Source organism: Alexandromys fortis, unplaced genomic scaffold (genome assembly GCF_014885135.2).
Source record: "Alexandromys fortis isolate MF-2015 unplaced genomic scaffold, M_Fortis_MF-2015_v1.1 scaffold_75, whole genome shotgun sequence".
In the NCBI taxonomy this organism is placed as follows: Eukaryota; Metazoa; Chordata; class Mammalia; order Rodentia; family Cricetidae; genus Alexandromys; species Alexandromys fortis.
In genome coordinates, this window is record NW_026067956.1 from 879,985 (window position 1) to 897,070 (window position 17,086).

General features: G+C 45.2%; 1 protein-coding gene across 1 annotated transcript in view; it reads right to left on the reverse strand.

The window, feature by feature from the left end:
• The window catches only part of Nuggc (nuclear GTPase, germinal center associated), a 35,657-nt gene that overhangs the window by 5,362 nt on the left and 13,209 nt on the right, over nucleotides 1-17,086 (reverse strand). Inside the window, exons 8-14 of the mRNA XM_050152281.1 lie at nucleotides 13,298-13,403; nucleotides 12,396-12,529; nucleotides 7,815-7,979; nucleotides 4,317-4,474; nucleotides 2,936-3,074; nucleotides 1,675-1,783; nucleotides 1,035-1,171 (exon numbers count right to left, since the gene is read on the reverse strand). Of these exons, the coding sequence (XP_050008238.1) occupies nucleotides 1,035-1,171; nucleotides 1,675-1,783; nucleotides 2,936-3,074; nucleotides 4,317-4,474; nucleotides 7,815-7,979; nucleotides 12,396-12,529; nucleotides 13,298-13,403 (948 nt within the window). The remainder of the gene's footprint in view (nucleotides 1-1,034; nucleotides 1,172-1,674; nucleotides 1,784-2,935; nucleotides 3,075-4,316; nucleotides 4,475-7,814; nucleotides 7,980-12,395; nucleotides 12,530-13,297; nucleotides 13,404-17,086) is intronic.

A 17,086-nucleotide genomic window follows, 5' to 3' on the forward strand; every position in this document is an offset into this window, starting at 1 on the left:
GAGTCTGGTCAGCTCCCCACATGTGTTTCTGGTCTGTGGTCCATGCTAACTGAGTGGAGCCAAACAGCTGCTAATAAACAAGATAGCTCTCACCTAGGCCAAGAGAAGTTCCCCGCTTTATACAACAGAGACTGGCTTTTCTGAAACAAATGGGGGAAGTTGGGAAGAAGCAGGAGAGACAGTCTCAGGGAGGTTAGTGAGGAGTTGGCTTGATGCTGCCACAGCTAGTTTCCTCTGGTGGGTGGGATGGAGGTCAGCCAAGCCTGAACTGGGACAAAGGACTTTGGAGCCTCATGGCCAGGGAGGGACTAACGAGACCAAGATGAAGGTTTTCTGTCATTGGGAAGGAGAAGGTAGCAAGCTAAGAAACCCAGAGCCAAGACATGTACATCTGACACATAGAGATAACAGGATATTTAGGTCCAAGAGGACTCTAAGGAACCATATCAGAAACAGATGGAATCAAAATTGAATTTGAGCCAAGTCCTTCCACTCACTGACCTACGGATATATTCTGATATTTTCTTACCAAAATTGTACTGAGCTGAGCCATCTTCCTTATTAAAAAATACTAGCACCATGTCACCTGGTCCTGAACCCTCTACGTAGCTCTGACTCCCGGTAACTGTGACCTCTTGGCTCATCTCTTCTGCCTGGGCTTGTTAGTACATAGAAGGAATACAGCGAGAGTACCACCTCACAGATTTGCTGGGGATTCAGTGAGGGAATTCATGCCAAGACCCAAGCACCCACCTAACTATTAAGGCCCACGTCCTACGGATGACTTTGCAGAGATGTGTGACAAGGGACAGAGCTGAAGGGGTTGTGTTTCTAAAGTCACAGCCCCATGATGTAGTGGACAGTAGCGTTTGAGGGCAGGCAGGGAAGAAAGGATGCTGAGCACAGTGGGCACTGTCTAGGCCCAGGACAGAGGGCATTCGGCTCTAGTTGGCACAGGTATCTACAATTTCTCCTGTACCAGCTCCCCATTTACACTCCCCAGGACTGAACAACCCGCTGCCGAGGCAGAGTACCTTCAGTTGTTGAAACTGGTGCCACATCCTCTCTTGAGCCCTCTCAAACATGCCCTCGGCTACCTGCCGCTCCACCCCTCTTCGGATGACATCCTTCATTCTCTCACAGGCTTTCCTGCCAGCAATCTGAGCTGCCTCTGACCAAGAAAAAAAGATAGCCACAGTCACATGATAGCAGGGACTGCTGAGAAATCTGTGGCATCAGAAGAAAAGCCAGACATGCAAGCAAGCAGAAAAAACACTATATATATACACCATACGTTATATAAAAAAAAAAAAAAACTATCCAAGATTTAGATTATCATTCAGAAAATCTAATGAGTGAGTTAAGCAGGTTACAGAATCACTTCCTAAAACAAACTCAAGAAGGGGCCTGAGAGTTGACCCACAAGCATTTAAAGAAGGCACAAGTGAACACTGTGTCCTAAGCTACAGGCCAAGGGCTCAGGCAACTTGTAGACAGAGAGGTCCCTCAGTTCCTTTCCCTGCATCCTGCGACTGTCTCAGCGTCTAGGCTGAGAGCAGTACAAGAACTCAGGTTGGAGGGATGGGTTCTTAGAAAGCTGCCGGCAGAGTAGGAAGTTGATAGGAAATGGGATCCCAGAAAACCAGGAAGAGGAAGTGCTTCCCTGGGGACCACCTTCATAGCAGGGCTTCAGGTCGTTTTGAATGGAGCTGGTGACAGACTCGTAGATCTTCCTCTTCCTCCGGAGGATGTGGCCCTCCAGGCCTCCCAGGAGGGCACTTATCTGAGAAAGCATGTTAACACATATTTGGGATGGTTCCTCCGACAGAGGCAGTCAGCTGTGCCTATGTGTGTGTGCCTATGTGTGTCCCACCCCACCCTCCTGCCTTCTGTTAGGCTGGCTGTTGTGATGACCAATATTGTCACCTTGACAGGATCGAGACTAACCAAGGAAACAAGCTTTGCAGAGGTCTGTGGGGATTTTATAGACATGAGGTTTAACTGATCCACAGAAACCATACATCAAATGTGGGTAACACCAGTCCATCCAGTAGGGTCATGGACCAGAAGGAGAAAGCAAGGCCAACCCCCATATTCATCACTCACTGTTTCCTGAATGTGGGTGTCATGTGAGTAGCTGCCACCATGATTTACCCTCAGTGGTGGACTGTACCCACAAACTGTGGGCCAAGATAAACCCTTCCTTCCTCAATTTGCTTCTGTCTGGATTTTATTGGAAAAGTAACTAGCACAGTTGTCTGCACGCCGTCCCGACAGCTCAGCTGCCAGCTCTCCATGGGCAAGGACTCTATCGAGAGTGTCATTATCCTTTAAAGGAGCCCCTGCACAGTACCTGGTACAAATCATACTCTACAAAGTGTGTACCAAGTAGAGCACAGACTCAGGGAAGGTCTTTGAGAGGCTAGGGGCGCTGGCATAAGTGCCAGCGTTGCCATGTGATTCGAGTTAGGCCTGGAGGAAAGTGAGTCACACGCAAGGGCCTGGAGTTGTCAATACTAGCAGATGATGATGATGATGATAATAGTAATAATAACAACAATAATGATGATGATGATAATGGCTGACTCCTCTAAGCTTTGCTTCTTTGGCTCATTCATAAAATTGGCAGAAATGATGGCGAGGTTAGTGCCAATCTTATTATGGGATGCACATTATTCTACATTTAAGTGTTCTGTGACTATCCTGGGGTCTGTGTCAGCTTCACCACTTCAGATGCCCAGTTAATTGCTTCTCTGTGGAACAAAGCTCTCCTGAGTGTCCTATGCCTCCGTGGTGGTCTTAGGACCTCTTCTCTCATCTGCATCCCGCCGTGTCTTACATCACACAGGGTCCTGGAGAGATACATCCAGCCCCTAGGCAATCCAGGGAGAAGAAAGCCAGGGCTCGTCTTTTCCACCCTCTCTGAGGAGCATACCTCCTGGATTAGGAGGCCTCTCTTGTAGCCATCGCATTTCCAGCCATTTCTTATCCCGGTTTCTGCCATCCTCTCTTCTAGGGAACGTCTGAAAGCATCTATGTGCACCATCAGAGCAGAACCACTCGGCTTCCCATCCCTAAGGAAGAAAGCCATGGAACAGATTAACAGACCATGGTGGTGACTCTGGGAACAAGACAAGCACGAGACACGTTGGCTCTCTTTTATTACTTGAAAGAAGAAAAACCAATGAACCGTAACAGCTGTCAGATCCCCCACCGTGTGCCAGACGCTGGGCTGTTCTAGGCCTTTGGCCTCAAGCCCTACATGTCATTACGACGGTGCCTATTTTACAGATGAGAAACTGACATACAGAGGGAATGGTCGACATGCCCAAGATCACACAACTGGTAAGGGGCAGAGATCGGGCTCCAAACTCACTGTCTGTGATCGCCAGTGCTTGCATTAGGGAAGGCGGGACTTGAACCTTTAGACACAGGTGAGATGGGAGGAAGTGAAATGAAGGAGGAGTTCTCTACTTCAGAATATCTGAAGAGGAAGAAGCAGCAGGCCACTAAGAAAGAGTATGAGCTTTGAATCCTGGGGTTTTTCCATGATCTGGGGTTCCTGGGAAAGTCTCACAGTTCTTCATGGTCCACTTGTTCATGTGTCAAGGACCAGAGCCACTCTGTAGAGTCACAGGGAGCATTTGCTGACTCACGCAGATGCTGATTAGCATGACAGATGCAGGTTGTACTGAATGATGCTCTATGTCTATCCCACAGGGTGGGGTAGAAGATGGTATGGCAGGACCCAACTGTGTTTCAAGAATAGTGGGGATAGAGAAGGGATACCTGGGACAGGCTGCTGCACTGGGGATCTGAGGAACCTCCTTCTGTTGATGGAGGGGAGTGAGAGGTCAGGGAACACAGCCCACAAGTCATGTTCATGAGCACGCATGCACCAAAGGCAGACAGCATCCTCCCTGGGCCACGTTTTCTTTTAACACTCAGGGAACGTTCCGAAGGCTTTGTGCTTGCTGTATTCCACACTCTCCAATCAAAATACCCTGTGCTAGGGCTCAGATCCCTAAGAAAACGAATCCCCTGCTGCACGTAGGAGATATTTGGAAAATAATGGCAATCATAATATTAGTCTGCAAGCAACATCTCCATCTGTACCCCAGGTCACCATGGGAAATTTTTAAGTAAACCAAACCAAGATGGCTTTTGTGTTGTGCCAGAAGCTAAGCTTTCCTTCTCAAATAACCAGCTACTCTTTACACTTGCAGAGCCAAGGAAATAAATTCTCAAATCCGAGACTCTGGCTTGATGTCCTGCAGATGTGTATTTATGAGAGAGCAAGATGAAAGATTCTTTACCTAAAAATGCCTCCAAACACAGGGTCGATCTGGTCATAGATAGGCTGAGAGAGGGCTCCGTTGAGGTCGATTCTGGCCAGAGTCCTGGAGGCATAGACGCCATTCTTGAGGCAAACAGCTTTCAGGGTCTGGTGAAAACCTTGGTTCCCTCTGCTTCTCTAAACAATTAAACGAATCAGCAAGTCAGTGGGAAGCAACTAGAAAGTCACAGGGTCAGATTCTCACTGTTATTGGTCAAACTTCGTTACTGAGAATCTCAGGATGGAAATGAGACAGCACGGTCTTGAAACATGTCCTCAAGGCAGTAAGCGATCAAGGTCACATCTCTAGGGTGACTGGGAGCCCCTGCCTGGACCTCCAAAGTGTCTCAGGTTCATGTCAATCACAAGCCTCTATGGTGAATAATACCGATTGTCCATGTGACAGACTCTCAAATCACTTAGGATACAAAATTCTGGGCAAGCTTAATCTAACTCTAGATTAAGTTAACTGAGTTAGGAAGACCAATAATAAATGTGGATGGCACCATTCTGTCAACCCAGGTCCCAGAACGAATTCAAAGGAGAAAGCAAGCAAGACACTGGCATTCGTCACTCTCTGCTTCTGGGCTGCAGAGTCAGTGTGACCAGCTGCCTCACACTCCTAAAGCCTAGCCATCCCCGCCATGATGTTCTGTGCCCTCCAAGTGGGAGCCAGAATGAGCCCTTCCTTCCTCAAGCTGTTTCTCACCGGGTATTTTGTCACCGATACACTAATTCACCTTTCCAGACAATTTCTGGTTTGCCCATCTCCTCACTTGTCAGTCTCTAATGCCAGAAAGTCAGATTGTTGAGCTCAGGCCCAACGTCTCACCCATCTTTATGTTCACCTCTGACAAGGACTCAAGTAGTGATTGACAACTATTTGTTAAACGAGAAATTATGGGATAAATGAAAAAGTGTGATACAGAGTAACAGTAAGTATATATCTTGGAATCCCCGAGGAACAGTATAAATTTTGATGAATATTTAATGAAATACAATTGGAGTCACCATCCCGCCAGCTAGGTTTTTATTTTCTTTTCTCTCCCAAGCCTATGTATATTTTTAAACATACTGTAAACCATTTAAAGGGCTTTTTTTTAATTTGTTTTTCTCTTTTTCTGAATCTGTCTTTACTGTATATCTCTATCTTTGACCACATGAGTTTTTAATCTGCTAAGTATCATAGCTAGCATTAAGAGGTTTTGGTGGCTGGCTCTGCCCCATTCCTTGGATTTCCTGAGAATCTACCTTCATGGCAGAGGTACTGGCAGGAGCCAGGTTATAGTGCCACAACTCTGCGGAGTTTCTAGGTCCATGCCACCACCAAGAAGCATGCTGCTGGCTGCTCATAAACACCACTTAAGTGTTTGGTAGCAGGGCCTCTTAAAAGAGCTGCTTTTGCTGCTAACGCTGAGTCAGGAAGCCTCTCATAAAGGAGCCGCACCTCTGCTTGCCTCTAGATAACAGAGCCCACCAAGAAAATGCTGCTACCAAGAAGTGTGGGCCCATATTTCTATATGGTGTGGCAGCCAGGCTCTCAGGCCATAACCTGAGGTGGTCACGTGACCTTCCAGACAGGCTGTGGATAACCTAACAAAAGGTAAGGATGTTGTTTTGCTCCTTTCTTTGTAATTTGGAGGATGCCTGATAGAGATGCTGATTCAAGCCTTCTTGATAAAGCCATATGAGTTGTGTGTGTCTTTGTTCCTGCACCTCCATGCCGGTCTAGGGAGAGAGAGTTTATGTTGGGGTCTGATCCAGAGAGAAATAATTTATGGTCTGGGCTAGCACCAGACCCTGACAAAGAAGCCATGCTTGATTCTGTTCTTTCATATCTAGAATCTCTTCCCAAGCTTTCTCAGTCTCCTGGGTTTTATGTGGATATAGCTACAAAATGTTGGGCGCCATTTGTTGACAGAAGTTTCTGTCTAACCTGGTCCTGCAGCCATTTAGTCACAAATAAGCATACAGAGGCTTGTATTAATTATAAACTGTTTGGCCTATTGTTCAGGCTTATTACTAACTAGCTCTTACAACTTAAATTAACCCATAATCCTTATCTATGTTTAACCACATGGCTTGGTAACTTTTTCCTAGCAAGGCATTCTCATCTTGCTTCCTCTGCAGCTGGCTTGCAATTCCTGATTCTACCCTTTCTCTTCCCAGAATTCTCTTAGTCTGGTTGTCATGCCTATTATTTCCTGCCTGGCTATTGGTCAATCCTCATTTTATTAATCCAATAGAAGTAACTTTTTGTTTGTTTTTTTTGAGACAGGGTTTCTCTGTAGCTTTGAAGCCTGTCCTGGAACTAGCTCTTGTAGACCAGCCTGGCCTTTGAACTCACAGAGATCTACTTGCTTCTGTCTTGTGACTGTGGGATTAAAGGTGTGGGCCACCACAGATACAAGTGACAAATCTTTATACTGAACAAGAGCATTACCCCACAGCAGAGACATTTAAGGAGGTCATTAAGGGTAAATGAGATCTCAAAGGTGGACTCCAAATTCAATAGAATGGGAGTCCTTATAAGAGAGACACTAGTTATGCAGCATGTACACACACACACACACACACACACATATACACACACGTGTGCATACACATGGAAAAAATATAAGGGGCACCACGAGCAGGTCACTGTCTCCAAGTCAGGGAAATAGGTCTCAGCAAACCCTGCCAACATCTGACTTTCCAGCCTCCTGAGCTTTGCCTGTTACTCAAGTCACCCTCTGTGCCTGTGACACCCTGTCATGACTGCTGAGCAAAATGACAGAACTCTCCTTTCACCCCTTAGTCTTAACAGAATTCTACCCCGCATTTACAGCTCCGTCTTTGAGAAACCCCACACATCTGACTGATACATAAAACTATTTATGCCAAGCAAGCAGCTTACAAGGGGTTTGTTCCTTCTGTCTAACATGACTGATAATGCCATCAGTGCCAGGAGATACTTAGGGCAGACACCTAGCATTCCCATTCTATAGAAGAGATGATCGAGAAATCTCTAAAAGGCCTTAACATACTGAAGGGTTTGTGCCTTAGCCAGATGTTACTGTAAATGACCCTCAAACTAAGAAACTCAAACCCTGAAGCCCAGCACTTCCGCTGCTGAACTGCAGGCTTAATTTTCCCAGCCACAGGTGAGCAACCATCTACGTAGAGGATTTCCTACACAGAATTTTCACACTTTCCCTGCTGTTGTTTGTTTTCTTGCTTGCTTCATTGACTGATTGATCTTGACTAGGAGTTTTTGAGATAGGAATTCACTCTGTAGTTCCCCCAGACTACTTGGGAACTTACTACAAAACCCAGGTTAACCTAAAACCCACAGCAATCCTCCAGAGTTAGGTAAGATTACAGGTGGGAGCAAGCCATGTCTTGCTTTCTTCTAGCTCCTTCTAGAAAGCAAGGTGATGGTATCAGAGGCATTTGGAGACCAAGTTGACCTTGCTGAAGAGAAGAAAAGGCCACTCACCACCAGGCATGTCCCGAGGATACGGCGGTAGGAAGCCCTGGCCACCTGGACGCCTGCCTGCAGGGGCTGCTCCATGCAGGCAAAGCACTGCTCAATAGCCTTCTCCAACAGCTCCATCTTCTCCTCCACAAATCGCCGCAGGCCACCCATGTTCAAGTGTTCAGTCTAGGGACCAGGTCACAAGGAGCATCAGATTCCCTAAACTCTGTTCTACGAAAACCCATCACTAGCACAAGCTTTAACCTGCAGTTCAACCAGAGGAGATTAATCCTTGCTGTCCGCAGAAGGCATCCTCAGTGCACAGACATTCTTGGGTTTCTTAGCATGGAAGACAGAACAAAAATGCTGTTGCAACTTATTTGGGGTGTAAAATCCACAGCCTATTTGAGGAAGTAACTGACTAACCATCTATACTCTGGTTTTTCTTCATAGTGCAGAAATCTTTCATCTTTTGCCATATGACAATTCAATTATTATGGAAACAAAATTTGGATACTGGCAAGAATAGACATGAGACAAGACAGGCACTGGGATGAATATGATCAAAATACATTATACACATATATGAAAATGTCATAATAAAACTCATTCATATGGATGATTAATACACGCAAATATAAAATGCAACCAAAACTTTAAAAGAAAACAGATTTTTCTCAGTGCCATCTGAATTGACTAGCATTTCAAGGTCTTTGGCTTTACACAAAGCCGTTTTGAGGGCAGTGTTTCAATGTGCCCTCCATTTTAAAATCTGAAGGCCTAAGTTTCCGTGTTCCTAGTCAGCTGCTAAGTGAATGGACCTGGACCTTCAGCCACAATTTGATGAGCAGAGCTGTAAGATCATAGAAATAAAGCCACGATCCCATCTTCCCAGAAGAATGCTGCCGACTGAGGAAAACAACATGCTCAGGCGTGCATTGTATGATGCTGTTGTCTGCAATAGTGAACTACATAGGTGAGAGCGACCTCATGACTGGGTGATAATGTCCGGGCCTAGGTGTGTGGGAAGCATCCATCTGTATTCATGAATAGAAACACGGTGAGGATTACACAATGATAAGGTTGGTAAGGTCTCAGTTCTCAGAACAAATCCCTGCTGTAAAGGGCTAGATATAAAACACAGTAAGAGGGGAAGCCGGACTTTATATGCATTAGTCCAGGGCTCATTTGACATCGAAATGTCAGGACCAACTTCCTGTCCATCCAAAAAATAATCACTTACTGAAAATCACTAACTATCCCCAGATCTAAACTTCTGGTTAGAAACACGATCTTGAAAAAAATGATGAAGCACACACATTTTAGGGTTGATTTCTTTCTTTCTTTTTCAGGAATCCAAAGGCACTGACGGAACTCTTGTCTTCCAACTTTCCATCAAAGAATTAAGACCAACATCAGAGGCCAAGGAATTTTGAGGAAAGCTGCTGCAATTCCCTTAGACCTCCCTCGGCGACATTCTCCTCAGCCCTCTGCCCCTGTGTCTTTATGGTTTAGGTTTGGAGGGGTGGATGAGCCCCCAGAGCCTGCACTTCTGAGTAGGCAAAGAACAGCAAACAGGGACAGACACTTCCAGGTTTGGTCCCCAAAATATCCTGTCCTTGTGTCTGTAAAACAAGCCGCCCACACACGCATCATGTTTGATTGATTTTCCATCGGCACTTCCAAAAGCAATCTAGTGTTGGGCAAAAAGGCAGATTTCACCCCGCAGAACTTTTTCAGGGAACTGAAAGGTCAAACCCTTCCCCAGCCATTTCAGAGGACAATAGTCAAATCAGAGATGGAAAAGAAAAAAAAAAATCTCAGATGCCCAGAATTTTGCTTTGTTTTGTCTCATGCAGCTAAGCCAAAACAAAGCCTAAGGAGAGTGACAAACAGCTGTGCTTGATTCCCCCTTTGCCGTCTTCCAAACCCGGCATTGGCCAACGCGCTGCTCTGCTTATTTTCACACCGAGGTCACGTCTCCAGTCTCCGACTCCAGTCTCCGACTATTCTTGCCACCTGTCAGGCTCAAGGCTGCCTTCCTTTCCCGGGCCAGGATCAGCCCCAGGACCTCTTCCAAGAGCCCGCTTAGCTCCTCCCCTTCCTGGACTAGTCAATCATATAGATCTGATGGGCAAATCCAAGCGTGGAAAAATAGACAAGGAGCAAAGCAAATGTTGTTTACTCGGAACCACCATTGCTTCCGTTTGGGGGGACAAGCCCCCGTGTGGTTGGTTAGTTAAGGATTCAAAATTGGCTTCTGTGCCCGATTAAAGGTTAGGGAAACTAGTCACTGAGGCCTGGCCAGTTGGAGCTGTTGGCTACAGAAGTTGTCCAGCTTCCTGGATTGTGACTAGAGATGGCTATCTGATCTCCGGCCAGGCTTCAGACTTGGAGCCAGCAGGCTGGCTTCCTAACTGGGTGCAGAGGGTAGGACGCTGATTTGCTGGACACCTGACAGCAGGGTATGAGTCTGGGCTCTGTTTTCACCCGCGGTCTGGTTGATGTCTGAACACTCAGTCTCGTAGAAAGAAACAACGCAGTTAGCGGCTGTAGAAGGGGCTGGATTTTCTACCTACATCTCCAAGTCTCTCTTTTGGCAGCTAGCTCCCTTCTGTTAGGGCGGGGCCATCTATCAGAGAGAAACCTGTCCATTTCTGTGACAAAACATAGTTTTTAGCTGGACATTCCCAAGGTCTGCATTCGAGACTGTGAAGAGAAATGTCTGGACTCTGGCTGAAGCCTCTCTTCTCCAGCCTCCTTCCTTTCACAGCACCGCTGCCCTTCCTGTTTGCTACATCCCAGTGAGACAGGTTCCCCCCACACACACACACACACAGGCCCCCATGATTCAAACACTAATCCCCATCTGGGAGTGCTGTCTGGGGAGGCTGTGGAACCCTCTGGACATGGGGCCTAGCTGGCACACACAGGGCCCTAGGTCAGCAGAGGTGGACCTTAAGGGTTATAGGCCAGCCTCCCTTCTTCTCAGTGCTCTCTGTTGCCTGTTTGGCCACCAAACTGTGAGCAAGCTGAGCTGCTCATGGCCCACCACCATGGCAGACGGTATCCCTTCAACTGTGAGCCACAATAACCTGACTGCCTTCAGTCAGTTTTTCGTTTTATTTGGCTTTGTTTTCTGCCAGGTATAGTCTAACAGCGACCAGGAAAGTAACTAATGCAGACTGGGATTCTGAAGGCAAGTCAGAGAAAGAAGCCCCCAAGGGTCCGTTAAGGTATACACAACATGACCCTGGTACAGATATCCTGTATGAGTCACTAAAACATGGACATCCAAGGGGCTGAGGGTCAGTGCAGAAAGGATGATGAGGCCTGGATGTCTGGTAATCCCAGAAGATAGATATATAAGCTGTTATATAACTGTTTGGGGCAGAGTTCCTCGTGTGTGTGTGTGTGTGTGTGTGTGTGTGTGTGTGTGTGTGTGTGTATGAATGTGACCTTGAAGTCAGAGCCTAAGCCTTTGCCTTTGTCAGCCTGTGTTTGCCAGTCAGTTACCTCCATGTGGTCTATGAACCGTCTACACATAGGCCTGTGCCTGCCTTTATGTGACCCTTGTGTGCCCGCGCCTGCCCTTATGTGACCCCCTTGTGTGCCTGTACTTGCCCTTACGTGACCCTTGTGTGCCCGTGTCTGACCTTATGTCAGTCATCCTTGTGTGCTTGGTTGTCCACCTAGCAGCCTTCATCTGATGGGAATCAAGAGTTCTTTTCTGCCTCTGCAGCCTCACACTCTCTCCACCCTCTGGAAGCCCTCCTGCTTCCCTGGCATGGGGACATGGACCGCACAGCGTACCAGGACACGAAGGGAACCAACGGGCAAATGAGCCTTCTTTTAGACTGTAAGTATCATCTCCAGTGCAATGGATAGGGGTCTATAAGCCAAGTCACCTAGCCATCATTTAAATACATCCCATCTTGTTTAGGTCTCAGGAGAAACACCACGTATCCAAGTATTGGGACATGTTCCTTTCAGTAAACCTGTCCAGGTAAAATATCCCTTCTCTTATACCCCAATGTTATGATTTTCACCCCTCAGTAGTCATTTTCTCCTCTGAGACTCTAAAGGCAATATATCTTCCTTTGACAGGAAAAGAAGAAAGCATCCTAGGTTAATTTCCTGGTATGGCAATGGAGACGCCCTACTGTTCCAGTTTGCCATCTTCTGTTGTGATTGTGATAATCACCATGACCAATTAGGGGAGGCAAGGGTTCATGTATGCTAAGGGTTACAGCCCACGATAGTGGAAGGAAGCCAAGGCAGGAGCTGGAGCAGAGACCTTGGAGGAACACTGCTTGCTCCATCTGGCTTACTCAGTTCTCTCTCTTAAACAGCCCAGGCCCACCTGCCTCGGAGTGGCGATGCCAAAGAAGGCTGGACCTCCCTACATCAAGAAAATGCCCCCCAGTCATGCCAACGGATGAAGGCAGCTCCACAGCTGAGGCTTCCTCTTCCCGGCTGTGGCAGGTTCACGTCTGAGCTAACTCTGACACCTGCCCAAGGTGGCGTATAAAACAGTCAAGGGGTCTTCCTAACGTACATGTGTTCAAGCAGAGTACCAGACAGCCCAGGGGTTTTCCTTACCAGCAGGCTTTCCTCAGGGTTGAAAGTGTCAGTGAGGAGCAGCAGACCAAAGGCTTCAGTGACATACTTGGTTACCAGCCTCCTCTTCTTGTCCAAGACCCTTTTTCTAATATATTCTCTTAACTTGGGAACTTCTGGAATTCACAAGCAGCACAGAAAATATTGAAAGAAAAGCCCAGGCATTTATAACAACAGAATCCATAAAGGTAGCTCATGAAGCCGTTGCCTGGCTTGAGGAACATGCCACACTTCTGCTCCCTAAACACCATGCATTCACCTGTGCACACATCTCTTAAGACTGGTGTAGACATAATCCCATTAGGCTCAGACTGAAATCAAGCTTGATGAACCCTCATTTAGCTACCAAGAGCCCGCGGGTGCCGATAGGCCTCAGGATCCTCTAGCCTTCCTTTGTGCTCATGGCCAATGCCACCTAAGTTTGGCTTTCCCTTTCATCTTTGCACATGGATGATCTTTGGCTCCGTATTTAGGCTCAAAATTATGCAAAGAAAGGAGCCCTGCCTCACAGACAAACATGCAATGTGCATTCATTTACTATGTCTGATGCCTATAGCCGGGCAATTGAAGAACCACAAGCCATACACTAAGGAAATAGCAACCCATTGTTGTCTTGACTGTTACTAACTCTGGTATAATTTGGAAGAGAGAAGAATTTTGGTCTCAGATACACAACAACACAAGGAGGAAAAAATTGATTATATGCACATAACACACACACATATTCACACAGCACATAATACATGCTAGTAGGCATAGAAGCTCTGGTAAGTGGGAATAAAACTCGCCTGTGGCATGGAAAATTCTAGAGCAGGATGCCTAGAGTGTAAGCTTATTCTTTCGAATGTCAGTGGTTGAGGTTAAAAAAAAATCTTAGAAATTACCACTTTCTTCCTCAGTAAGGAAGGACAGCTGCCAGTACTCGTGAGCGCTGACTGTGTACACCAGATCCGAGGCTTCCTGAACCTTGGAGTCAGCTGGCAGTTTTTTCTGCAGTAAGGGAGACATGCAGAAAGCACAAAAGGTCAAGTGTGGGGAAGGAAGCACCAGAGGCCGCAGAGGAACTCCTGGCAACCTCAGCTCACTCACTTTCGGTTCTGCAAGAGGGCCTTGGGGAAACGGCCGTGAGGCGTGAGCATGCGCACGTGTGCGCGCTTCTGCAAGCTGACATCAGGGGGCGATGTTAAGTATGTTTCTTAATTGCTTTCCACAATGTTATTACGATTACAATTCCTATTATTACTATCAATTACTATTACCATTGCCATTACTGTTAACTTGAGTCACAATCTATCGCTGAACCTGAAGCTCACAGGATTTCAGGCACTGGGGATCCAAAGCCAGATCCTCCTGCTTCACCAAGCGAGTCGCCTCCCCCGCCAACATTATTCCTATGTTAAGTTTTGCCAGCTGCCCACTCTTAGCAGGCTCATAAGGAAACTGATGTCTGGACGGAAATCTCTTAACTGTGAAGTTAAAATTTCAACTACAGCAGGAAATGCATAGAGAAAATGGCTCAGACATAAATGTGCGAAGAGGATCCTTCTTAGGAAAATAAATGTTCTTAAGTACCACGGGGCTCGGGGCGGGGTTCAGCAGCAGAATGCGTGCTTAGCAATGTGTGAGGCCCTGGGCTAAGTCCCAGAACCAAACACGGAAAGCCCAAAAATATGCGCTGTTGGCAGAGGTAAGCTGAAACCACTGCATTCCCGCTTCGGAGGGCTGGTTGTCACGTGGCTTCCCACCTCTGCCTGAGTGGTACTGATGGATAGACTAGCAATGTTGGGGGTATCCACAGCACAGGAGTTGGCACACAGTGCAAATCAGAAGGGTCAGATGCTACTGCTTTGTTCCATTTTGTTTTAAACAGCTGGTATTTAAACATTTCCCAGCATACGACCAGGCAAAGAAATGTCCTACAAAAACAACTTTCTTCATGTCCTACAAAAGTTAAAGTTTCCTTTTAAAATAATTTTTTATAAATTCTTTGAGAATTTCATATAATGATTTGTTTTGGATTTGTGATTTGGTTTTTCAAGACAGGGTTTCTCTGTGTAACAGTCCAGGCTGTCCTGGAACTCTCTTTGTAGACCAGGCTGGCCTCGAACTCACAGAAATTTACATCTGCTTGCCTCTGCCTCTTGAGTGCTGGGATTAAAGGCATGCACCACCACTGCCCAGCCATACAATGTGTTTTGATCATATTTACTCACAACTCCTATGTCTCCCAGATCCACAAAAGTTTCTTGCTGAATAATCATACTTATTTCAATATGGAGTAATTTACTTTTAATCTTGAGATATGTGCCTATATCCCTAGATTCCCTGAGATTTTATCATGAAGAAATGCTGGATTTTTTTAAAGACCTTTTCTGCATATAGAAGGATGGTCATATGGTTTCTGCTTTTGAGTCTCCTAGGTGGGGCATGGCAATATTGATTTACATATGTGAAACCATGCCTTCATCCAAGGTCTCTTGGATGAAGCGACTTAGTCTTGGTGGATGATTTTTTTAATGTGTCCTTGATGTCAATTTATAAATATTTCCCTGACTCTGCTCCAGTTAAAATTCCTTTGGCGCAATGAAAGCAGTGCTAAGAGGAAAGTTTATAGCACTGCATATAGAAATTAGAGAATTCTCATATCAGTGACTTAACAACAGACACAAGAGGATGAGACGGCAGGAAATAATCAAACTCAGGGCTGAAATCAATAAAATAGAAACAAAGAGAACAATACAAAGAATCAATAAAACAAAGAGTTGGCTCTTTGAGAAAATCAACAAGATAGATAAACTCTTATCCAAACTAACTAAAAGGCAGAGAGAGAATATCCAAATTAACACAATCAGAAACAAAAAGGAGACATAACAACCGGCACAAGAAAATCCAAAGAATCATTAGGTCATACTTAAAAACCTGTACTCCACAAAATTGGAAAATCTAAAAGAAAAGGACAATTTTCTCAATAGATATCACTTACCAAAGTTAAATCAAGATCAGCTAAACAATTTAAATAAACCTATAACCCCCAAGGAAACAGAAGCAATCTTTAAGTCTCCCAACCAGGAAAAAACAAAAAACAAAAACAAACAAACAAAAAAAAAAGGGCTAGATGGTTTTAGAGCAAAATTCTACCAGATCTTCAAAAAAGAGCTGATACCAATATTCCTCAAATTATTCCATAAAATGGAAACAGAAAGATTACCAAATTCATTTTATGAGGCCACAGCCACCCTAAAACCCAAATCACACAAAAACTCAACCAAGAGACAGAATTACAGACCAATTGCCCTTATGAATATAGCTGCTAAACACTCAACAAAATATTCACAAACCAATTCTAAGAACAAACTAAAAAGATTATTTCACCACAATTAAATGTCCTTCATCACAGAGATGCTGGAATGGTTCAAGATAGGAAAATCTGTCAATGTAATCCACCATATAAATAAAATGAAAGAGAAAAACCACATGATCATCTCACTAGATGCTGAAAGGGATTTTGATAAAATCCAGCACCTCTTCATGAGAAAAGCCTTGGAGAGATCAGGGAAACCAAGAACATACCTAAACATAATAAAAACAATATATAGCAAGTCAATAACTATCATCAAATTAAATGGAGAGAAACTTAAAGCCATTCCACTAAAGTCAGAAACAAGACAAGGCTACTCACTCTCCCTATACCTATTCAAATATTGCACCTGCAGTTCTAGCTAGAGCAATAAGACAACTAAAGGAGATCAAGGGGATACAAACTGGAAAGGAAGAAGTCAAAGTATTGCTATTTGCAGATGATATGGCAGTACTGTGGGGCAATATTATACAAGCCACATATTTTTGACTTGTATTGGTGGCCAGGCGCTCAAGTCACAATAGCAACTGAGTTGCCCAAAGCACTTACAGACTGGCTGCTACCCTGGGTCAGGATATGCTGATGTTGTTCTGCTCCCTTTGTAATTATGGGGACTGCCTGGGAAGAGGTGTTAGTCCAAGCTAGTGACAGAGCTGCGAACATGACTAAAAATCAGTATCCTTCCTCTATACAAATGATAAATGGTCTGAGAAAGAAATCAGGGAAACAACATCCTTCACAATAGGCAGAAATAATATAAAATATCTTGGTTTAACTCTAACCAAGCAAGTGAAAGACTTTTATGACAAGAGCTTCAAGTCTTTGAAGAAAGAAATTTGAGAGGATATTAGAAAACGGAAAGACCTCCCATCACATCACATCATATCTCCCATCACAGAGATATAGAGAGAGTAGGTGGAGTCAAAGAGATGCCATGTAGCCGCCAAAGGAGAAAGATGCCAGAACATTACAGGTAAATCACAGCCTCATGGTGATACATAGTTTAACAAAAAAGAATTAATTTAAGATGTTAAGAGCTAGCTAGGAATATGCCTTAGCCATTGGCCCAACAGTGTTATAATAAATATAGTTTCTGTGTGATTATTCGGGTCTGGGTGGCAGGGAAACGAAGGCACGTCTCTGTTTACATTTTCTCTTAAGTCTCTGGAGGGTTAGAGGGAGGAAGAAAGGAACTGAACATCTTACAAAGTACCCATTCTCCCCTTTCCCTCTAGTACTCCAGGAGAGTGCTGCTTCAAACAGGAGGGAGGTGTGTGCACAGTAGTGTGTGTGTGTGTGTGTGTGTGTGTGTGAG